The following is a 26,127-nucleotide window of genomic DNA, read 5'->3' on the forward strand; positions in this document are numbered from 1 at the left end:
ATGCGTTGCGTGGAGCTTCCACGATACGTCACTTCCGGCTGGTATACAGACCGCACCAGAGGTTTCCAAAGATATTCTGAAAAAATCTCCCTCACAGAGGTAAAGAGATAGAGGACCTCCTCATAGTGTAGTAAAGGCGATTTATTGTAAAACCTGGTCCTGGTTTTTTTTTTTTATTACCAATAAACTGGCCCAAAATAGTAAAAAAAAAGCCATTTTTTAAAATTTAGCTGTATATTTCTTGCTACTACCATCACGTACCACCAAAGAACCACCTAAAATAATTTCTCCTGCTCCTGACGATCGCAGAGATACCACACATGTGCATGTTAGTTGTTGTTTGTTCCCGTAGAACGGCCCAGAAACAATAGTGCGCAATTTGCTTTTTATTTTTTTTATCCTGCCACTAACTGACACTGATACTAATTTAATAAAAAAAAACATTTTTTTAAATGTAGCTGTATATTTCTTGCTACTACCATCACGTACCACCAAAAAACCACCCAACATAATTTCTCCAGCTCCTGGCGATCACAGAGATACCACATATGTGTATGTCTAGTATGGCCCAGAAACAATAGTGCGCATTTTGCTTTTTTTTGCTTTTTTTTTTTCTATCCTGCCACTACCTGACACTGATACTAATTTAGAAAAAAAACAAACGTTTTTTTTTTTAATATAGCTGTATATTTCTTCATTATCATAACCTACCACCAAAGAACCATCCAAAATAATTTCTCCTGCTCCTGACGATCGCAGAGATACCACACATGTGCATGTTAGTTGTTGTTTGTACCCGTAGTACGGCCCAGAAACAATAGTGCGCAATTTGCTTTTTATTTTTTTTATCCTGCCACTAACTGACACTGATACTAATTTAATAAAAAAAAACATTTTTTTAAATGTAGCTGTATATTTCTTGCTACTACCATCACGTACCACCAAAAAACCACCCAAAATAATTTCTCCTGCTCCTGACGATCGCAGAGATACCACATATGTGCATGTTAGTTGTTGTTTGTACCCGTAGAACGGCCCAGAAACAATAGTGCGCAATTTGCTTTTTATTTTTTTTATCCTGCCACTAACTGACACTGATACTAATTTAATTTAAAAAAAAACATTTTTTTTAAATTTACCTGTATATTTCTTGCTACTACCATCATGTACCACCAAAGAACCACCCAAAATAATTTTTCCAGCTCCTGGTGATCACAGAGATACCACATATGTGTATGTCTAGTATGGCCCAGAAACAATAGTGCGCATTTTTCTTTTTTTTTCTTTTTTTTTTTTCTATCCTGCCACTAACTGACACTGATACTAATTTAGAAAAAAACAAACATTTTTTTTTTAATATAGCTGTATAATTCTTCATTACCATAACCTACCACCAAAGAACCACCCAAAATAATTTCTCCTGCTCCTGACGATCGCAGAGATACCACACGTGTATGTTAGTTGTTGTTTGTACCCGTAGAACGGCCCAGAAACAATAGTGCGCAATTTGCTTTTTATTTTTTTATCCTGCCACTAACTGACACTGATACTAATTTAAAAAAAACAAGCAAAAACATTTTTTTTAAATTTAGCTGTATATTTCTTGCTACTACCCATAGTACGGCCCAGAAACAATAGTGCGCAGTTTGCTTTTTTTTTTTTTATACTGACACTGATACTAATTTAATAAAAAAAAAAACAAAAACATTTTTTTAAATTTAGCTGCATATTTCTTGCTACTACCATAACCTACCACCAAAAAACCACCCAAAATAATTTCTCCTTCTCCTGACGATCGCAGCGATACCACACATGTGTATGTTAGTTGTTGTTTGTACCCGTAGTACGGCCCAGAAACAATAGTGCGCAATTTGCGTGTTTTTTTTTATCCTACCACTAACTGACCTTGATACTGCACTGATGTCAAGGCCGTGGCTATATTTGGGCGGGGATGTCAAGGTCATGGCCATATTTGGGCACTGATGTCAAGGCTGTGGCCATATTTGGGTGGGGATGTCAAGGTCATGGCCATATATGGGCAGTGATGTCAAGGCCATGACCATATTTGGGCAGTGATGTCAAGACCATGGCCATATATGGGCACTGATGTCAAGGCCATGGCCATATTTGGGCGGGGATGTCAAGGCCATGGCCATATTTGGGTGGGGATGTCAAGGCCATGGCCATATTTGGGCACTGATGTCAAGGCCATGGCCATATTTGAGCACTGATGTCAAGGTCATGGCCATATTTGGGCAGTGATGTCAAGGCCGTGACCATATTTGGGCGTGGATGTCAAGGCCATGACCATATTTGGGCGTGGATGTCAAAGTCATGACCATATTTGGGCATGGATGTCAAGGCCATGACCATATTTGGGCGTGGATGTCAAGGTCATGGCCATATTTCAGTAGTGATGTCGAGGCTGTGGCCATATTTGGGTGGGGATGTCAAGGCCATGACCATATATGGGCAGTGATGTCAAGGCCATGACCATATTTGGGCGGGGATGTGAAGGCCATGGCCATATTTGGGTGGGGATGTCAAGGCCATGACCATATATGGGCGTGGATGTCAAGGCCGTGGCCATATTTGGTCGGGGATGTTCGATTACCCTATTGGTCGGTTCAATGTAGACGAATATATTTCTGTATTTCCAGTTTGGTATGTGACTTTCTGTATCGTGTTGTCTCCTCCAGAATGAAGACTCTGGTGGCTTTGCTCATGCTGGGGTCGTTGGGTCTGGCTCAGCGTTGCACCCCCCCACCTGGAGGTAAGAATAATACGAAGGTACAAGAGGTAATAAAGACTGCAGGAGGAGGGTCTGAATACTTTCTCAGGAGGAGGAGGGTCTGAATACTTTCTCAGGAGGAGGAGGGGTCTGATAACTTTCTCAGGAGGAGGAGGGGTCTGATAACTTTCTCAGGAGGAGGAGGGGTCTGAATACTTTCTCAGGAGGAGGAGGGTCTGAATACTTTCTCAGGAGGAGGAGGGTCTGAATACTTTCTCCGAGTGGGAGATCTTGCATACAATGAACTCCTCCGAGTATTTGAGAGATTTCTGATGAAAATCGGGTAAAATGTGAACCAGAATCCCTGTGTACTGCCACACACACACGTGCAGTTCAGTTCGTTCCGAATTAAAATCCGTACAACTTTTTCATCGTTCAGAGATTCAGATGCATCCGATTTCTCCGAATTACAATAATAATGAATTTAAACGAATCTGACGTACAAAACAAGTCGATTCGAATTTGAAAACAAAATCAAATTCAAAAACAAGAATAGTATAACATAGAAAATAAAGGAATAGAAAAGAACATAATAGACTAGAATAGAAAATAGTAAAGTTAAACAGAACAGAATAGAATAACATAGAATAGAACAGAAGTGAATAGAATAAAATAGTATATGGCCGCCTTCTGAAATTTGAATTTCAAAATGAATAGAATAGAAAAGAATAGAATAAAATTGAACAGTATAGAAAATAGTAGACTAGAATAGAAAAGAGTAGAGTTAAACAGAACAGAATAAAATAGAATAGAAAAGGAAAGAATAGAATAAAATAGAATATAGCAGACTTCTGAAATTCAAATTTCAAAAAGAATAGAGTAGAATAAAACAGAATAGAATAGGAAATTAAAAAAATAGAATGAAAATAGAATAGAACAGAAAATAATAGACTAGAATTGAAAAGAACAGAGTAAAACAGAACAGAATAAAATAGAAAATAAAAGAATAGAAAATAATAGACTAGAATAGAAAAGAATAAAGTTAAACAGAACAGAATAGAATAACATAGAATAGAACAGAAGTAATAGAATAAAAATAGTATATAGCTTCTGAAATTTGAATTTTAAAAAGAATAGAATAGAATAAAACAGAACAGAATAGACAATAAAAGAATAGAATGAACGTTAACAGTATAGAAAATAACAGACTAGAATAGAAAAGAATAGAGTTAAACAGAATAGAATAAAATAGAATAGAAAAGGAAGAATAGAATAAAATAGAATATACAGTCATGGCCGAAATTGTTGGCACCCTTGATATTTCTCCAGGAAATCATGTATTTCTCACGAAACGTATTGCATTAACACATGTTTTGCTATACACATGTTTATTCCCTTTGTGTGTATTGGGACAAAACAAAAAAAGGGAGGAAAGAAAGCAAATTCGACATAATGTCACACAAACCTCCAAAAATGGGCTGGACAAAAGTATTGGCACCCTTTCACAACTGCGGATAAATAAGAATGTTACAAGCATGTGATGCTCCTGTAAACTCACCTGGGGCAAGTAACAGGTGTGGGCAATATAGAAATCACACCTGAAAGCAGATAAAAAGGAGAGACGTTCACTTAACCTTTGCATTGTGTGTCTGTCTGTGCCACACTAAGCATGGACAACAGAAAGAGGAGACGAGAACTGTCTGAGGACCTGAGAACCAAAATTGTGGCAAAATATCAACAATCTCAAGGTTACAAGTCCATCTCCAGAGAACTAGATTTGCCTTTGTCCACAGTGCGCAACATTATCAAGAAGTTTGCAACCCATGGCACTGTAGCTAATCTCCCTGGTCGTGGACGGATGAGGAAAATTGATGAAAGATTGCAACGCAGAATAGTCCGGATGGTGGATAAGCAGCCCCAAACATGTTCCAAAGACATTCAAGCTGTCCTGCAGGCTCAGGGAGCATCAGTGTCAGCGCGAACTATCCGTCGACATTTAAATGAAATGAAACGCTATGGCAGGAGACCCAGGAGGACCCCACTGCTGACACAGAGACATAAAAAAGCAAGACTACAGTTTGCCAAAATGTACTTGAGTAAGCCAAAAGCCTTCTGGGAAAACGTCTTGTGGACAGATGAGACCAAGATAGAGCTTTTCGGTAAAGCACATCATTCTACTGTTTACCGAAAACGGAATGAGGCCTACAAAGAACAAAACACAGTACCTACGGTAAAATATGGTGGAGGTTCAATGATGTTTTGGGGTTGTTTTGCTGCCTCTGGCACTGGGTGCCTTGACTGTGTGCAAGGCATCATGAAATCTGAGGATTACCAAAGGATTTTGGGTCGCACTGTAGGGCCCAGTGTCAGAAAGCTGGGTTTGCGTCCAAGATCCTGGGTCTTCCAGCAGGACAATGACCCCAAACATACGTCAAAAAGCACTCAGAAATGGATGGCAAAGAAGCGCTGGAGAGTTCTGAAGTGGCCAGCAATGAGCCCAGATCTAAATCCCATTGAACACCTGTGGAGAGATCTTAAAATTGCTGTTGGGAAAAGGTGTCCTTCCAATAAGAGAGACCTGGAGCTGTTTGCAAAGGAAGAGTGGTCCAAAATTCCGGGTGAGAGGTGTCAGAAGCTTATTGATGGTTATAGGAAGCGACTGATTTCAGTTATGTTTTCCAAAGGGTGTGCAACCAAATATTAAGTTAAGGGTGCCAATACTTTTGTCCAGCCCATTTTTGGGGTTTTGTGTGACATTATGTCATATTTGCTTTTCTGCCTCTGTTTTATATTTGTTCCAATACATACAAAGGGAATAAACATGTGTATAGCAAAACATGTGTTAATGCAATACCTTTTTTGTGTGAAATACTTGATTTTCAGGAAAAATATCAAGGGTGCCAACAATTTCGGCCATGACTGTAGCCGCCTTCTGAAATTTAAATTAAAAAAAAATAGAATAAAATAAAACAGAATATAAAATAAAAGAATAGAAAGTAATAGACTAGAATAGAAGAGAATAAACTTAAACAGGACAGAATAGAATAACATAGAATAGAACAGAAGTTAATATAATAAAATAGTATATAGCCGCCTTCTGAAATTTGAATTTCAAAAAGAATAGAATAAAACCGAAAAGAATAGAATAGAAAATTAAAGAATAGAATAAAAATAGAATAGAACAGAAAATGATAAACTAGAGTAGAAAAGAATAGAGTTAAACAGAACAGAATATAATAAAATAGAATAGAATAGAAAAGGAGAGAATATAATAAAATAGAGTTTAGCCACCTTTTGAAATTCTAATTTAGAAAAGAATGGAATAAAATAGAATAAAAGAATAGAAAATAAAAGAATAGAAAATAATAGACTAGAATAGAAAAGAATAAAGTTAAACAGAACAGAATAACATAGAATAGAACATAAAATAGAATAGAGTAAAATAGAATAGAATAGAAAAGAAAAGATGAGAAAAGAATAGAATAGAAAAGAATATAGTTAAACAGAACAGAATAGAATAAAATAGAATAGAAAAGGAGAGAACAGAATAAAATTGAATATAGCCGCCTTCTGAAATTCAAATTTAGAAAAGAATAGAATAGAATAAAACAGAATAGAAAATAAAAGAATAGAAAGACTAGAATACAAAAGAATAAACTTAAACAGGACAGAATAGAATAACATAGAATAGAACAGAAGTGAATAGACTAAAATAATATATAGCTGCCTTCTGAAATTTGAATTTCAAAAAGAATAGAATAAAACAGAACAGAATAGAAAATTAAAGAATAGAATAAAAATAGAATAGAACAGAAAATAATAGACTAGAATAGAAAAGAACAGAGTTAAACAGAACAGAATAGAATAAAATAGAATAGAAAAGGAGAGAATAGAATAAAATAGAATATAGCCTCCTTCTGAATTTCAAATTAGGAAAAGAATAGAATAGAAAAAAACAGGATAGAATAGAATAGAAAATAAAGTAGAATAAAATAAAATAGAATATAAGTGAATAAAATAGAATAAAATAAAAGGAATATAACCATCTTCTGACGTTCAAATTTGAATAGAATAAGTTTCAATTTGATACTTTTTTGATTCCGTTGAATTTTAATCACCTATTTCAAGTTGACCGAATTCGGAAAATTCGAGTCAAAGTCAAAAACGAATAAATGAAACAAAACTAAATGAATGGAACGACTTTAGCGAAACAACTTTTTTAAAATAACTAATAGAAATTAAATTTATAAATTTTTTTAGTTCTAATAACGACCGCGTGAAAACACAAATGAATGAACTCTAATACATACACCAGGTGGCGCCATCCTTACCGACAAGATCATACGAAAAAAAAATGAATGTAAAAATATATATATATATATTCCAATAAAAAAGGGATTCTGGTATATAGTATCCCACAGAAAAATATATTTGAAATATATTGAAAAAAAATTCTTCCCAAATACATTGACACATATTTGAAATACTACAATTTTGGTCGTATTCAATATATTTAAAAAAAAAATCATATATATATATATATATATATATATATGTGTCTTTATATATTACTAAATATAAGAAAAAATATTTAAAAAACAAAACATTTTAAAATATATTGTATGTCTTTAAAAATACATATATATTTTTAAAAATATTCTTCCCAAATATATTGACATATATTTGAAATACTACAATTTTGGTCGTATTCAATATATTTAAAAAAAAAAAAAAAATTATATATATATATAAATGCATTTTTCTATATTACTAAATATAAGAAAAAATATTTAAAAAACAAAACATTTTAAAATATACTGTGTGTCTTTAAAAATACATATATATTTTTTTAAATATTCTTCCTAAATATATTGACCTACAGTGGGGATGGAAAGTTTGGGCACCCCAGCTAAAAATTTGTATTAATGTGCATAAAGAAGCCAAGGAAAGATGGAAAAATCTCCAAAAGGCATCAAATTACAGATTAGACATTCTTATAATATGTCAACAAAAGTTAGATTTTATTTCCATCATTTACACTTTCAAAATAACAGAAAACAAAAAAATGGCGTCTGCAAAAGTTTGGGCCCCCTGCAGAGTTAATATCTTGTACTGCCCCCTTTGGCAAGTATCACAGCTTGTAAACGCTTTTTGTAGCCAGCCAAGAGTCTTTCAATTCTTGTTTGAGGTATCTTTGCCCATTCTTCCTTACAAAAGTCTTCCAGTTCTTTGAGATTTCTGGGCTGTCTGTCACGCACGGCTCTTTTAAGGTCTATCCATAGATTTTCAATGATGTTGAGGTCAGGAGATTGTGAAGGCCATGGCAAAACCTTCAGTTTACGCCTCTTGATGTAATCCCCCATGGATTTCGAGGTGTGTTTAGGATCATTATCCATTTGTAGAAGCCATCCTCTCTTTAACTTCAGCTTTTTCACAGATGGCATCAAGTTACCATCCAAAATTTGCTGAAATTTTATTGAATCCATTTTTCCTTCTACTCGTGAGATGTTCCCTGTGCCACTGGCTGCAACACAACCCCAAAGCATGATTGATCCAACCCCATGCTTCACAGTTGGACAGAGGTTCTTTTCATTAAATTCTGTGCCCCTTCTTCTCCAAACGTACCTTTGCTCATTCCGGCCAAAAAGTTCAATTTTAACCTCATCGGTCCACAGAACTTGTTTCCAAAATGCATCAGGCTTGTCTATAAGTTCATTTGCAAAGTTCAAACGATGATTTTTGTGGTGAGGACGTAGAAGAGGTTTTCTTCTGATGACTCTTCCATGAAGACCATATTTGTACAAGTATCTCTTTATAGTGGAATAGTGACCACAACTCCAGTGTCTGCCAGATCTTTCTGGAGGGATCGTGCAGTCAAACCTGGGTTTTGAATTGTTTTTCTCACAATCCTGCGAGCTGTTCTGTCTGATATTTTTCTTGGTCTTCCAGATCTTGCTTTAACTTCCACTGTTCCTGATGACTGCCATTTCTTAATTACATTCCGAACAGAGGATATTGACATCTGAAAACGCTTTGCTATCTTCTTATAGCCTTCTCCAGCTTTGTGAGCGTCAACTATTTTCAGTTTCAGTTTTCTATACAACTGCTTAGAAGAACCCATGGTGCTGATTGTTGGGGCAAGGTCAGATGAGTCTGGGCATTTAAAACCTTTGAGATTGACATCACCTGGTCTTCCCAGACGATGATTGAGAACAATCCATGACACTGGCAGGTCTCAGCTTTGCAAAGGGGGCAGTGCTGGCTATAAATTCTGCAGGGTGCCCAAACTTTTGCAGACGCCATTTTTTTGTTTTCTGTTATTTTGAAAGTGTAAATGATGGAAATAAAATCTAACTTTTGTTGACATATTATAAGAATGTCTAATCTGTAATTTGATGCCTTTTGGAGATTTTTCCATCTTTCCTTGGCTTCTTTATGCACATTAATACAAATTTTTAGCTGGGGTGCCCAAACTTTCGATCCCCACTGTATATTTGAAATACTATATTTTAAATACTTATAAATTATAAATTATATTACTATAATTTTGGTTATATTCAATATATTTAAAAAAAAATTATATATATATATATATATATATATATATATATATATAAAAATGTGTTTTTATATATTACTAAATATAAAAAAAATTGTTAAAACAATACATTTTAAAATGTACTGTGTGTCTTTAAAAATACATAAATATTTTTCAAAATATTCTTCCCAAATATATTGACATATATTTGAAATACTATAATTTTGGTCGTATTCAATATGGTTAAAAAATAAATAAATTATATATATATGCGTTTTTATATATTACTAAATATAAGAAAAAATATTTAAAAAACAAAACATTTTAAAATATACTGTATGTCTTTAAAATACATTTTTTTTTTAAATATTCTTCCCAAATATATTGACATATATTTGAAATACCACAATTTTGGTCGTATTCAATATATTTAAAAAAAAAAAAATTATATATATATATATATATACACATACATAGAAATAAATGTGTTTTTATATATTACTAAATATAAGTATTCAATATATTTAAAAAAAAAATTATATATATATATATATATATATAAAAAATGCGTTTTTATATATTACTAAATATAAAAAAAATTGTTAAAACAATACATTTTAAAATGTACTGTGTGTCTTTAAAAATACATAAATATTTTTCAAAATATTCTTCCCAAATATATTGACATATATTTGAAATACTATAATTTTGGTCGTATTCAATACGGTTAAAAAATAAATAAATTATATATATATATATGCGTTTTTATATATTACTAAATATAAGAAAAAATATTTAAAACAAGACATTTTAAAATATACTGTGTGTCTTTAAAAATACATATATATTTTTTAAAATATTCTTCCTAAATATATTGACATATATTTGAATATTTGAAATACTACAATTTTGGTTATATTCAATATATTTAAAAAAAAATTATATATATATATATAAATGCGTTTTTATATATTACTAAATATAAGAAAAAATATTTAAAACAAGACATTTTAAAATATACTGTGTGTCTTTAAAAATACACATATATTTTAAGAAATATTCTTCCCAAATATATTGACATATATTTGAAACACTACAATTTTGGTCGTAGTCAATATATTTAAAAAAAAAAAATTATATATATATATATATATATATATATATATATATATAAATAAATGCATTTTTATATATTACTAAATATAAGAAAAAATATTTAAAAAACAAAACATTTTAAAATATATTGTATGTCTTTAAAAATACATATATATTTTTAAAAATATTCTTCCCAAATATATTGATGTATATTTGAAATACTAAAATTTTGGTCATATTCAATATATTTAAAAAAAAGTATATATATATATATATATATATATATATATATATATAAAAATGCATTTTTATATATTACTAAATATAAAAAAATTGTTAAAACACTACATTTTAAAATGTACTGTGTGTCTTTAAAAATACATAAATATTTTTCAAAATATTCTTCCCAAATATATTGACATGTATTTGAAATACTATAATTTTGGTCGTATTCAATATGGTTAAAAAATAAATAAATTATATATATATGCGTTTTTATATATTACTAAATATAAGAAAAAATATTTAAAACAAGACATTTTAAAATATACTGTGTGTCTTTAAAAATACATATATATTTTTAAAAATATTCTTCCCAAATATATTGACATATATTTGAAATACTCCAATTTTGTCCATATTCAATCAATATATTTCAAAATAAATTAAATATATATATACTAATTAGATATATATCCTCCTTATACCCTCAAAAAGTTAATACTTTCCACCCTAGAAAGTGTTAAATATATAAAAAACCTTTTTGTGATGCAATAAATCCCAAATTAAATTCAAAATCCTAAATATACCAAATAATAAAATACACCAAATCAAAATAGTCCAATGTGAAATCCAAAAATATGTCCAAAATACGTCCAAAATAAGTCCAATACAGTGTCCAAATTTCAATTTTTTTTTCTCCAATCTGTGAAAATTATTCCTCCAAACAAGTACCTCGAGAAATAAAAATAAACAATCTAGTGCAATTCAATTAATTAAAGAAAATCACCCCGTGAAACTCCACACTTCACTGCAAAAATATTTATCAATTTGTGAAAAAAAAAAAAAATATATATATATATTTAAATTAAATTATACCAATCTTATTTTGTAATAGTGCAAAAACACATCAATCCAAAGTGTACACACTCTGTGATCACTGCTACACAGTGAATACCTTCAACCACCACACAATAGTACCAAATACTATTACCCTCTGTGCATGTTATGAAAGCTCTACCAACATTATGGGTCAGTAATCCTCCAAAGATCTTCTTTAAGAATATTTTCCAGGTCCTCAGAGAAATAAATGGTCTTAGGAGCAATATTCAAAACATAGGGATAACATTTATTAGTAACTCACACTTAAAATTCTGATTATCAGCTCCAGCCATGGTTTCTGTCTGCTAAACAAACATTTCCTCCACCATGTGTTTTGATAACCTAAAAAATGGCCGCGGCGACACTTCCGGTCTGCGTACGTGCGTCCTGACGTCACTCCTTTAACGCATTTCGTCACTTCCTGACTTCATCTGATGAAGAGGGTAATAGTATTTGGTACTATTGTGTGGTGGTTGAAGGTATTCACTGTGTAGCAGTGATCACAGAGTGTGTACACTTTGGATTGATGTGGTTTTGCACCATTACAAAATAAAATTGGTATAATTTAATTTAAATATATATATATATATATATATTTTTTTTTTTTTTTTCACAAATTGATAAATATTTTTGCAGTGAAGTGTGGAGTTTCACGGGGTGATTTTCTTTAATTAATTGAATTGCACTAGATTGTTTATTTTTATTTCTCGAGGTACTTGTTTGGAGGAATAATTTTCACAGATTGGAGAAAAAAATATTGAAATTTGGACACTGTATTGGACTTATTTTGGACGTATTTTGGACATATTTTTGGATTTCACATTGGACTATTTTGATTTGATGTATTTTATTATTTGGTATATTTAGGATTTTGAATTTAATTTGGGATTTATTGCATCACAAAAAGTTTTTTTTATATATATATACTGTATGTTAAAATGCGTTTTTATTACCAAATATATGAAAAATATTTTTAAAAATACATTTTCAATATACTGCATGTCTTTAAAAATACAAATCTACATTTTTGGAATGCATTTACAAATATATGCGTCATGAACACAGTGGTGTCCCCATTGCAGGCATTTATACCGCATAACAGGACCAGCAATGGGGACACCACTGTGTTCATGACGCACGTTACCATTTGTACTTGTACCCCTGTATACTGATGTATACTAATGCAGCACTGCGCTACTTTAACTGTCAATTGCGCAGTCATGCAACACTGTACCCAAATTAAATTTATACCATTTTCCCACAATAATAGAACTTTATTTCGGTGGTAGTTGATCACCATTGGGTTTTATTTTAATTTTTTGCGATTAAACGAAAAAAGATCTTTGCGCAAAATCACATATATACACGTGATTTTTTATCTCCAGGTAGGGGGCGCGAGCGAGCTGCGTGCGCGCCCTACCTGTGCTGCCATTCGTGGACGCAGATGTCAATCAGTAATTACCCGCCGGCGCCCGGTGATTACCAACAATCACTGACGGGGAGGAGGACTGTTTTGTTTACAAACAATCTTCCTCCCTGTCAGCTCGGGCACACTGCACAGCACAGCCATCCCAATCAGTGTGCTTACAGTGAAGCACACAGACCCCGCCCCCCTTGTAAAACACTCCCAGCACACAGTTAACCCTTTGATCTCCCCAGATTTTAACCCCTTCCTGCCCAGTGCCATTAGTACAGTGTCAGTGCTTTTTTATAGCACTGATCACTATATTGGTGTCACCGAGTCAGTCCTTCCCCCCCACCCCCCTAGTGTCAGAATGCCCACAGCAGTCCTGCTATAAGTCGCTGATCGCCGCCATTACTAGTAGAAAAAAAAATCCCAGTATATATTCCGCCATTTGTAAACGCTATAACTTTCTCATAAACCAATTAATTTACACGTATTGGGATTTTTTTTTTATTAAAGACATTTTACCCAAAATTTATGACGAAACTTGATTTTAAAACATTTTTTACTGGACACATTTAATAGCAAAAAGTCCAAAATATTGTTTTTTTTCTCAAAATTGTCGGTCTTTTTTTGCTTATAGCGCAAAAAATTAAAAAAAAAAATGCACAGGTGATCAAATACCACCAAAAGAAAGCTCAATTCGTGGGAAAAAAAATTTAAAAAATAAAATCAGTATATATCCCGCTATTTGTACACTCTATAACTTTCACGTAAGCCAATTAATTTACACATATTGGGATTTTTTTTTTTAGCAAAAACACAGAGCAGAATACATTTTGGCCTAAATTTATGATGAAATTTGATTTTTTAATTTTTTTTTACTGGAAATGTTTTATAGCAAAGAGTCCAAAATATAGTTTTTTTCTCAACATTGTCAGTCTTTTTTTGCTTATAGCGCAAAAAAAGCTCAATTCGTGGGAAAAAATAAAAAAAATTATACTATAACTTTCACATAAACCAATTAATTTACACGTTAAAAAAAAAAAAATTGAATAAAAAAAACACACAGGCGATCAAATACCACCAATAAAGAGCTCAATTTCTGGAGAAAAAAAAAATATCCAGTATATATACCGCCATTTGAACACGCTATAACTTTCACGTAAACCAATTCATTTACACGTATTGGAATTTTTTTTTTATCAAAGACATTTTACCCAAAATTTATGACGAAACTTGATTTTAAAACATTTTTTACTGGACATGTTTAATAGCAAAAAGTCCAAAATATTGTTTTTTTTTCTCAAAATTGTCGGTCTTTTTTTGCTTAAAGCGCAAAAAATAAAAAAAAAATGCACAGGTGATCATATACCACCAAAAAAAGCTGAATTCATGGGAAAAAATAAAAAAATAAATTCAGTATATATCCCACCATTTGTACACTCTATAACTTTCCCGTTAGCCAATTAATTTACATATACTGGGATTTTTTTTTTTAGCAAAAACACGGAGCAAAATACATTTTGCCCTAAATATATGATGAAATTTAAATTTTTTAAATTTTTTTTTCTGGAAATGTTTTATAGCAAAGAGTCCAAAATATAGTTTTTTTTCTCAAAATTGTCGGTCTTTTTTTGCTTAAAGCGCAAAAAATAAAAAAAAAAAAGCTCAATTCGTGGGAAAAAAATTAAAAAAAATTATACTATAACTGTCACATAAACCAATGAATTTACACGGTAAAAAAATAAAATAAAATAAAAACACACAGGCGGTCAAATACCACCAAAAAAAAGCTCAATTTGTGGAGAAAAAATAAAAATTCCAGTATATATCCCGCCATTTGTACACGCTATAACTTTCACGTAAACCAATTTAATTTACACGTATTGGGATTTTTTTTTTAAGCAAAGGCACGGAGCAGAATACATTTTGGCCGAAATTTAAATTAAAATTTTTTAGAATACATGTTAACATATAGTAGCGTAGGTCGATCTATTGTAAATATATGTCACATATATCATTTTTTTTTTACTAAATATATTGGAAATATATTTCTCTTCCATGTGGGACTGGAAGCGCCGTAGGCAAACGTACACATGCGCCAGCACAAATTTATGATGAAATTTGATTTTTAAAATTTTTTTAACTGGACATGTTTTATAGCAAAAAGTCCAAAATTTTGAGAAAAAATTGTCGGTCTTCTTTTGCTTATAGCGCAAAAAATAAGAAACTGCACAGGCGATCAAATACCACCAAAGAAACCTCAATTGGTGAAGAAAAAAAATTCTGTATCTATACCGCCATTTGTACACGCTATAACTTTCACGTAAACCAATTTAATTTACACGTATTGGGATTTTTTATTTAGCAAAGACATGGCACAAAATACATTTTGGCGTACATTTATGACGAAATTTGATAATTTTTTCTATAAATTTTTTTACTGGACATGTTTAATAGCAAAAAGTCAAAAATAATGCTTTTTTTTACGTAAACCAATTTAATTTACACATATTGGGATTTTATATTTAGCAAAGACATGGAGCAAAATACATTTTGGTCTACATTTATGCTGAAATTTGGTAATTTTTTCTTAAAATTTTTTTACTGGACATGTTTAATAGCAAAAAAAAAAAAACACTATAACTTAAACACGAAACACGTAAACCAATTCATTTACAGAAGTTGGGATTTTTTTTTTTAGCAAAGACATGGAAAAGAATACATTTTGGCCAAAATTTATTATGAAATTTGATTTTTAAATTTTTTTACTGGACATGTTTAATAGCAAAAAGTCAAAAATATAGCTTTTTTCATGTAAACCAATTTAATTTACACGTATTGGGATTTTTTATTTAGCAAAGAAATGGCGCAAAATACATTTTGGCCTACATTTATGACGAAATTTGATATTTTTTTCTTAAAATTTTTTTTACTGGACATGTTTAATAGCAAAAAGTAAAAAATATTACTTTTTTTCACATAAACTGATTTAATTTACACGTATTGGGATTTTTTATTTAGCAAAGACATGGCGCAAAATACGTTTTGGCCTACATTTATGACGAAATTTGATATTTTTTTCTTTACATTTTTTTACTGGACATGTTTAATAGCAAAAAAAAAAATTACAGTATGTATACCGCCATTTGTAAACGCTATAACTTTCACATAAACCAATTTATTTACAGGTATTGGTATTTTTTTTTTTAGCAAAGACATGGAAAAGAATACATTTTGGCCTAAATTTATTATGCAATTTGATTTTTAAATTTTTTTACTGGACATGTTTAATAGCAAAAAGTCAAAAATATTGCTTTTTTTCACGTAAACCAATTTAATTTACACGTATTGGGATTTTTTATTTAGCAAAGACATGGTGCAAAACACATTTTGGCCTACATTTATGACGAAATTTGATAATTTTTTCTTTAACTTTTTTTACTGGACATGTTTAATAGCAAGAAGTCAAAAATATTGCTTTTTTTCACGTAAACCAATTTAATATACACGTATTGTGATTTTTTTTTTTTAGCAAAAAAATACATTTTGGCCTAAATTTCAATTTCAATTTTTTTCAGAATACATGTTAACATATAGTAGCGTATATTGTAAATATATGTCACATATATCATTTTTTTTACTAAATATATTGGAAATATATTTCACTTTCGCGTGGGACTTGAAGCGCCGGAGGCAAATGTACACATGGGCCAGCACACCCTGGATCTCCAAATGGGGTCCAAGGAGGTTTTTATTGCAAAGAAAATATCGCAGAAAATAGTGGAACGTTGCAGAGCCACGCAGGACCCTTCGTCGGGGATGTGATCACGCCTGATGAAGGGGTCCTGCGTGGCGCTGAAACGTTGCACTATTTTCTGTGATTTTCTCTGCAATAAAAGCCTCTTTGGACCCTCTTTGGAGATCCACGGCGTGCTGGCCCATGTGTACGTTTGCTGTGTGGACGTTGGTCACGTTCGATCAGACGACTTTTTATAGATGGACCCCTCAAAGTATGACTACTGAGTGTGTTTTGTGTTTTCTCTCTTCAGCCTGTAATGTCGCCAGGACTGGGACCGCCTCGCAGAGTTCGGATTTACAGTTCGATCCCATAGGTTACGCCTACAAGGCCATCGATAGTGTGAATGATACCAACTGGTACCACGGCTTCTGCACCCACACCAACGCGGACAGCGAATCCTGGTGGCAGCTTGACCTGAAACAGAAGTACAGAGTGCACAACGTTGTGATCACCGGCCGGTCGGATGGCGCTATGGAGCGGATGTTGGGTGTCCAGGTCCGAGTTGGAAATTTTCCAGACAATAAGAACCCAGTGTGAGTACCCCCGGGGCCAGGACACGGTGAGGGCCCACGTCAACGGGCTTTGGGTTTGTGTTTGAGATGCTTCTGAGATCATTCAGAATTGATTCACAGCTGCATCGGACCTGCAGTTGACCTGCTTTCTGGCACAAGGTGCTCCACCATGCTCTGGGTGTGGACTGTCCCTTGGTGTCTTCACAGCCAAGGCAGAGCATGATGACGTCAGGGCCTTAGAGCACTGGGGAGAAGATGCTGTGGGACCTGTCCTCCTAGATCTAACCCCTACAGTACAGGCACAACCCACATGGAAGAAAAATATATTTTAAATATATTTTAAAAATATTCTTCCCAAATATATTGACATATATTTGAAATACTACAAATTTAGCCGTATTCAATATATTTAAAAAAAGAAAAATTATATATATATATATATAGTATATCTCAGTGAAGGAAATGCGTATTTGCTCCCCGGCTGATGTTCAATGTTCGCCCCTCACAAAGAAATGATCGGTCTAAAAATCGAATGTTCGGTGTATTGTAACACTGAGAGACAGAATAGCAACAACAAATTCAGCAGAAATGCGTCTAACAAATGATGACGGATCTGCATGTTCATGAGAGAAATAAGGATTTGATCCCCTTCACAAAACAGGGCTTAGTGCTTGGTGGCAAATCCCTTGTTGGCAATCCCAGAGGTCAGACGTTACCTGGAGTTGGCCACCAGCTTTGCACACATCTCACGAGGGATTTTGGCCCACTCCTCTTGGCAGATCCTCTCCAAATCATGAAGGTTTGGCGGCTGACGTTTGGCAACTCCAACTTTCAGCTCCCTCCACAGAGATATTGTCAGCCGGATGAAGGTCTGGAGACTGGCTAGGCCACTCCAGGAGCTTAACGTGCTTCTTCTCCAGCCGCTGCTTTGTTGCCTTGGCCGCGTGTTTTGGCTCCTTGTCATGCTGGAACAGCCACCCGCCATTCATTTTCAATGCCCTGGCTGAGGGGAGAAGGTTCTCGCCCAAGATTTGCCGCTCCGTTGCCCCGTCCATGGTCCCCTTGATGCGGTGCAGTTGTCCTGTCCCCTTAGCAGAAAAACACCCCCAAAGCAGCATATTTCCATCACCATGTTTGACAGTTGGGATGGTGTTCTTGGGGTCATAGGCAGCATTCCTCGTCCTCCTCCTCCTCCAAACGCGGCGAGTTGAGTTGATGCCAAAGAGCTCCATGTTGGTCGTCTCATCTGACCACGACACTTTCAACCAGTCCTGCTCTGCCTCATTCAGATGTTCAGTGGCAAACTTCAGACGGGCCTGGACATGTGCTCTCTTGAGCAGAGGGACCTTGCGGGCACTGCGGGATTTCAATCCTCGTCGGCGTAGTGTGTTACCCATTGTTCTCTTGGTGACTGCGGTCCCAGCTGGCCGGAGATGATTGACAAGATCCTCACTCGTAGTTCTGGGATGATGCCTCACTGTTGTCATGATCATTGACACTCCACGAGGGGAGATCTTGCACGGGGCACCGGTCCTAGGGAGACTGACAGTTGCTTTGTGTTTCTTCCATTTGCGAATGATTGCACCGACTGTTGTCACCTTCTCACCAAGCTGCTTGGCCATAGTTTGGTAGCCCAGTCCAGCCTTGTGTAGGTCTTCGATCCTGTTCCTGACATCCCTGGACAGCTCTTTGGTCTTTGCCGTGGTGGAGGGTTTGGAATCTGATGGTTTGATTGCTCCTGTGGACAGGTGTCTTTTATACAGGTAAGAAAATGAGATTAGCATCTCTCCCTTTAAGAGACTGCTTCTAATCTCAGCTTGTTACCTGTGTGAAAGACACCTGGGAGCCAGAAATGCTGCTGAATGATAGGGGATGGAATACCTATTTCCCTCAGGAACATTCGAATCAGCGCATCATTGGTTAGACGCATTTCTGCTGAATTTGTTGTTGCTATTCTGTCTCTCAGTGTTACACCGAACATTCAATTTTTAGACTGATAATTTCTTTGTGAGGGGCGAACATTCAACATGAGCCAGGGAGCAAATACACATTTCCTTCACTGTATATAAAAAACACATTTCAACATGCAGTGTGTATGTGTATGTATATATATATATATATTTATATTTATTTATTTTTTTTACACATATTTGCAATACTACAAATTTGGCCGTATTCAATATATTTAAAAAGATAGAAGAGATAGATAGATAATAGATAGATAGATAGATAGATAGATAGATAGATAGATGATAGATAGATAGATGGATGGATGGATGGATGGATGGATAGATAGATAGATAGATAATAGATAGATAATAGATAGATAGATGGATGGATGGATGGATGGATGGATAGATAGATAGATATTAGATAGAGAGATAGATAATAGATAGATAGATAGATAGATAATAGATAGATAGATTGATAGATAGATAGATAGATAGATAGATAGATAGATAGATAGATAATAGATAGATAGATAGATAGATAGATAGATAGATAGATAGATAGATAGATAGATAATAGATAGATAGATAGATAGATCGATTGATAGATAATAGATAATAGATAGATAGATAGATAGATAGATAGATAGATAGATAGATAGATAGATAATAGATAGATAGATAGATAATAGATAGATAGATAATAGATAGATAGATAATAGATAGATAGATAGATAGATAGATAGATAGATAGATAGATAGATAGATAGATAGATAATAGATAGATAGATAATAGATAGATAGATAATAGATAGATAGATAGATAATAGATAGATAGATAGATAGATAGATAGATAGATAGATAATAGATAGATAGATAGATAGATAGATAGATAGATAGATAGATAATAGATAGATAGATAGATAATAGATAGATAGATAGATAGATAGATTGATAGATAATAGATAATAGATGATAGATAGATAGATAGATAGATAGATAGATAGATAGATAGATAGATAGATAGATAATAGATAGATAGATAGATAATAGATAGATAGATAGATAGATAGATAGATAGATAGATAGATAGATAGATAGATAATAGATAGATAGATAGATAGATAGATAGATAGATAGATAGATAGATAGATAGATATTCTGTATGTTGAAATACTTTTTTTATATATTACAAAATATGTGAAAAATATTCTTAAAAATGCATTTTCAAATATACTGTGAGTCTTTAAAAATACATGTACATTTTTGGAATGCATTTACCAATATATGTAAAATATATGTTAAAATTACTTTTTTATATGCTAAAAAAAATCTGAAAAATATATTTAAAAAATATATATATGTTTAAAAATATTTTTCATAAGTTTTGTAATGTATAAACAATGCATTTCAACATTAATATATATATATATATATATATATATATATATAAATAACTGTTTGCAAAAAATCACTTTTTTTTTATTAAATAAAAAAGAATAATTTGGAAAAATAATTTTTTAAAATGGTAACTTTTGCAATTCGGTGGGCTGCCCTGTCAGGTAGGCGGACCTAATGAGGTGACCTAATCTGACTGAGATGGTGTCACCCCCATCCGTGAAAGCGCACAGATCAGAGCGTCGGTACCAACCACTGCCACCTACCGCATCATTTACAGGGGCCAGTTTGGGGGGGGGGGGGTGAAACCATGTTTTACCACACCAGGTGAAAACAATCCTAGTGATGCCACTGCTAAGACTACAATGTCTATGAACCATGGGACATATAGTTTTGACAGACACCCCAAGGACACATGTGTTTGTTTGGGGGGGAGGGGCATAACTCTAGGCACTTCCTCCAGGTAGCCAGTCATTACTGAAAAGCTTGAGGAACAGCAGAGCCTACTGTAGCACCCCCTAGTGTAGTGCAGGTTATTCAGTAAATTTAGGTGGCTTCTCTGTAATCAGTGGAGCAGGGAGTTGATTGTTCAGGCCTGCTTATTGTCTCACAAGCTTCCCTCTGTCTTCTAGAGGATCCTAGAGGGAGAAAGAACAGAGTGGGCAGATTGTATATTTATTAAACAGCAGCCAATCCCTGGGGAGGTGTGCCCAGTAGGTGGTTGGAGAGCCCATAAATAGTCTGAGGCCTGAGGCAGCAGTACTAGAGCTCCTGGGTCCAGTCCTACTGGAGGAGAACCCTGTGCGAGAGGTCTGCCCCTGGGGCAGGAGTGCTAGAGGTGCCGCTAGGAAGACCCTGCTGGAGGAGAACCCCGTGCAAGGACTCTGCCCCTGGGGCAGGAGTGCTAGAGGTGCCATTAGGAACTCCCTGCTGGAGGAGAACCCCATGCAAGGACTCTGCCCCTGGGGCAGGAGTGCCCGTGTTGCCACTAGGAAGACCCTGCTGGAGGAGAACCCCGTGCAAGGACTCTGCCCCTGGGGCAGGAGTGCTAGATGTGCCACTAGGAAGACCCTGCTGGAGTAGAACCCTGTGCAAGGACTCTGCCCCTGGGGGCAGAGGGACCTTGCGGGCACTGCTAAGAAGACCCTGCTGGAGGAGAACCCTGTGCAAGGACTCTGCCCCTGGGGCAGGAGTGCTAGAGGTGCCACTAGGAAGACTCCGCTGGAGGAGAACCCTGTGTAAGGACTCTGCCCTTGGGGCAGGAGTGCTAGAGGTGCCACTAGGAAGACCCTGCTGAAGGAGAACCCTGTGCAAGGACTCTGCCCCTGGGGCAGGAATGCTAGAGTTGCCACTAGGAAGACTCCGCTGGAGGAGAACCCTGTGTAAGGACTCTGCCCTTGGGGCAGGAGTGCTAGAGGTGCCACCAGGAAGACCCTGCTGAAGGAGAACCCTGTGCAAGGACTCTGCCCCTGGGGCAGGAATGCTAGAGTTGCCACTAGGAAGACCCCGAGGTCCCAGCTAAGCCTTAGCTGGGGGGGGCCTAGTCGCAAACTTGAGTCATTTTGGACCTGGAGAAGCTCACCAGGTGGAAGTTGTCCTATGGTGGTGTGTCCCTGCATCTCCTTCACTTAGAAGAACCTTAAAAGAACCTGGTTGATATTGGAAGGAGGCAACCAGTGATCCCGCGGCTGTGTGAGTAAATAGCTCCAGTGCTGTAAAGTCAATGACTGCATGTAGCTTTTTGGTCTCTGGGAGAAGCCATAGTCACGGTCAGTATGGATATTCTGTGGGACATTCTTTGTCCTCAGTTCAGTAATATAGCTAAGGAGTCCTCAAGTTGTCCAGCTTTTAGGGTATCCCGTGCTCACCCCCCCCCCACCTCATCAAAGTTCCCAATAAAACCCTAAAAAAGAAACCCTTAGACTGTTTCTTCAAGCCAGTGGAAGAGTGAAGAAAATGCCGAGTGCCTGGCTGTGTGTGCTTTACCTGAAGTCCACCAGCAGCTCTTTAGGGGCGCACTGTACTACTAAATATCAGTTTTCTCAGAAATCCTGTAATTGATGATAGTTCTGGGCATTGCTCTTACAAAAAATGTTTGGTTTTTTTTGGCACTAACAAAGAAGATAAAAAGAAGGCACCCCGAAGATAGACTGCCTCAGCAGTCCCCCAAAAATCCAAATATGCAAAATCTATAGAGTAAAAATGAGAAGCAGGAGAGGGAAACAAGAAAAACAGGAGGAGAAAAAAGTAGAGACCAAAGAAACGGAGGGGACAGGCATCAAAGGAAAGAGGGTTTACCCAGGGCCACCTTACTAGCATCATGGGCCCCTGGGCAAAGTAATGCATTGGGATCCCTACCAGCCTGCCCCAATTTATGCACCTACTCTCAAGGATTAAACATATAGTTGATAGAATTAAAATTGCATGTATTAGTACTTTCAATAAAATTTATTACAAGCAATTAGAAAACATGACATAAATAAACTAATCAACACAAAGGACACAATACTGGGATCAGGAGGGCACAATACAGGGATAGCCAGGAGGGCACAGTACAGGGGGAGTCAGGAGAGCACAGTACAGGGGGAGTCAGGAGAGCACAGTACAGGGGGGATCAGGAGGGCACAGTACAGGGGGATCAGGAGGGCACAGTACAGGGGGATCAGGAGGGCACAGTACTGGGATAAGGAGGGCACAGTACAGAGGGAGACAGGAGGGCACAATACAGGGGTAGTCAGGAGGGCACAGTACAGGGATCAGGAGAGCACAGTGCAGTAGGAGTCAGGAGGGCACAGTACAGGGGGAGTCAGGAGGGCACAGGGGGACTAGGAGGGCACAGCACAGGGGGGGTCAGAAGGGCATAGTACGGGGGGAGTCAGGAGGGCACAATACTGGGATCAGGAGGGCACAATACTGGGATCAGGAGGGCACAGTACAGGGGGGGTCAGGAGGGCACAATACTGGGATCAGGAGGGCACAGTAAAGGGGAGGTCAGGAGGGCACAATACAGGGGGAGTCAGGAGGGCACAGTACAGGGGGGTCAGGAGGGCACAATACTGGGATCAGTAGGGCACAGTACAGGGGGAGTCAGGAGGGCACAATACTGGGATCAGGAGGGCACAGTACAGGGGGGGGCGGGCAGGAGGGCACAGTACAGGGGGGGTCAGGAGGGCACAATACTGGGATCAGGAGGGCACAGTACAGGGGGGGTCAGGAGGGCACAATACTGGGATCAGGAGGGCACAGTACAGGGGAGTCAGGAGGGTACAATACTGGGATCAGGAGGGCACAGTACAGGGGGAGTCAGGAGGGCACAATACTGGGATCAGGAGGGCACAGTACAGGGGGGGGGGGGCAGGAGGGCACAGTACAGGGGGGGTCAGGAGGGCACAATACTGGGATCAGGAGGGCACAATACTGGGATCAGGAGGGCACAATACTGGGATCAGGAGGGCACAATACTGGCTCTCTCTGCATCAGCTGAAATCCAGCGGGAGGGAGAGGAGAAGAAGTCAGCTTTCAGCTGCTGCAGAGAGAGCCATACAGGGGAGCGGTTCCAATAATTGCTGCCCTGCCATGCCAATCACCCTCCCTGCCCACATCCTATTTACCCATCTGCCTGGGCCCCGTGAAGGAGGACTGGTTGTACCCAGTGGTGTATTTAGATTTTGTGCTGCCCTAGGCAACGCAAAAATCGGTGCCCCCTACAGAGAGAGCCTGACATTGACCAGCAACACCCCTGCCTCCCATCCGAGAAAGCCTTCCATTACCACTGCCCCCCATACACCAGCCACCATCCCCCATGGCAAGAGCGAGAAAGACACTCACCTTCACAGCTCTGAGAGTGAGGCTGTGCATACACCGTCATGAAACCCGCAGCCTCTCTTGGAACCCACCAGGTCCCCATGCTGAGTGTGTCCCTTCTTCTGAGGGGCAGTGCTGCCCCCCCCTGAGAAATGCCGCCCTAGGCAAATGTCTTGTTTGCCTTGTGGTAAATACACCCCTGGATTTAGCATGGTTTTGCCTTGTAGGTAACACAACGTATTTCTGGCCATTTTAACTATGCACTGAAGAAGTTCCTAACAATTCATAGTAATCCTGGAGATCAATGTTGTTCTATGTGTGGATGTGTTCTATGGCCCCATTTTATAAATCGCCTATTGGTAAACAAGTACCACCTCCTGTATGATCATGTCGGTCCTTGTCTGTCCCCCACAGGTGCGGCACAGTCACCCAAATTACTGATCCTACGTCATCTTTCTGCTGTAATGGGATGGAGGGTCGGTACGTCAGCGTGGTGATTGTGGGGCGAAAAGATTACCTGCACCTCTGCGAGGTGGCGGTCTACGGTGACCCCCTGCCTAGCTGCTGCTGTTAAGCCTCAAACCACATGGCAAAAGGAATCTTAAAGTTCATCATCAAATCTTCCTCTGGCTGGAGGAAGGCATCTCCCACCGGACACCTCATAGTCTTGATTCACATTAGCTCCCCAGTCTATATTTTTTCATTTTAAATTAGCTAAACTTAGGTGTCTGTCTGTAAATCTTTTTCTACAAAATTCCACACAACTTTCACCCAGGATTCACATATTTCCCCAAATTAATCTAATTAGAAAAATGTGTGATATTTGTGAGTCCCGTGTAAAAAAAAAAAAAAAAAAGTACTTTTACTAATCACATGGTCTGTCCCAGCTTACGAGCCATGAAATCCTTACAAAAAAAGTACCAAACTGCTCAAATTTGACAAAATTACAAAGTGGTGTCCCCAGGCACCCACCTGTGGTACCAGCCCTGAAACTCCTCCAGCCTTCTGCTTGTGTTACCAACCCGCTTATCCCTCCAGCCTTCTGCCTGTGTTACCAACCCGCTCATCCCTCCAGCCTCCTGCCTGTGTTACCAACCCGCTCATCCCTCCAGCCTCCTGCCTGTGTTACCAACCCGCTCATCCCTCCAGCCTCCTGCCTATGTTACCAAACCACTCATCCCTCCAGCCTCTTGCCTGTGTTACCAACCCGCTCATCCCTCCAGCCTCCTGCTTGTGTTACCAACCCGCTCATCCCTCCAGCCTTCTGCTTGTGTTACCAACCCACTCATCCCTCCAGCCTCCTGCCTGTGTTACCAAACCGCTCATCCCTCCAGCCTCTTGCCTGTGTTACCAACCCGCTCATCCCTCCAGCCTTCTGCTTGTGTTACCAACCCGCTCATCCCTCCAGCCTCCTGCCTGTGTTACCAAACCGCTCATCCCTCCAGCCTCTTGCCTGTGTTACCAACCCGCTCATCCCTCCAGCCTTCTGCCTGTGTTACCAACCCGCTCATCCCTCCAGCCTTCTGCTTGTGTTACCAACCCGCTCATCCCTCCAGCCTTCTGCCTGTGTTACCAACCCGCTCATCCCTCCAGCCTCCTGCCTGTGTTACCAACCCGCTCATCCCTCCAGCCTCCTGCCTGTGTTACCAACCCGCTCATCCCTCCAGCCTTCTGCCTGTGTTACCAACCCGCTCATCCCTCCAGCCTTCTGCTTGTGTTACCAACCCGCTCATCCCTCCAGCCTCCTGCCTGTGTTACCAACCCGCTCATCCCTCCAGCCTTCTGCCT

The 26,127-nt window shown here is 37.1% G+C and overlaps 1 protein-coding gene across 1 annotated transcript; it reads left to right on the top strand.

The window, feature by feature from the left end:
* LOC149434855 (fucolectin-6-like) lies at positions 1-25,211 on the top strand. Its single transcript, XM_089663306.1, has 4 exons — positions 1-41; positions 2,661-2,773; positions 16,926-17,208; positions 24,754-25,211. Exons 1-4 carry the CDS (start codon positions 1-3, stop codon positions 24,911-24,913), a joined length of 597 nt encoding a protein of 198 aa, XP_089519432.1. The 3' UTR covers positions 24,914-25,211.
* Positions 25,212-26,127: the final 916 nt, after the last annotated feature.

This window comes from Staurois parvus, unplaced genomic scaffold (genome assembly GCF_062004578.1).
Source record: "Staurois parvus isolate SC_StPar_1 unplaced genomic scaffold, SC_StPar_1.0 ptg001651l, whole genome shotgun sequence".
In the NCBI taxonomy this organism is placed as follows: Eukaryota; Metazoa; Chordata; class Amphibia; order Anura; family Ranidae; genus Staurois; species Staurois parvus.

What these genes read in the sequence shown, in the direction of transcription:
- LOC149434855 (XM_089663306.1), top strand. Translation starts at nt 1, where the DNA reads ATGCGTTGCGTGGAGCTTCCACGATACGTCACTTCCGGCTG. An exon ending in TTGCACCCCCCCACCTGGAG is followed by an intron (nt 2,774 to 16,925) that starts GTAAGAATAATA and finishes TTCTCTCTTCAG; the next exon opens with CCTGTAATGTCGCCAGGACT. An exon ending in CCAGACAATAAGAACCCAGT is followed by an intron (nt 17,209 to 24,753) that starts GTGAGTACCCCC and finishes TGTCCCCCACAG; the next exon opens with GTGCGGCACAGTCACCCAAA.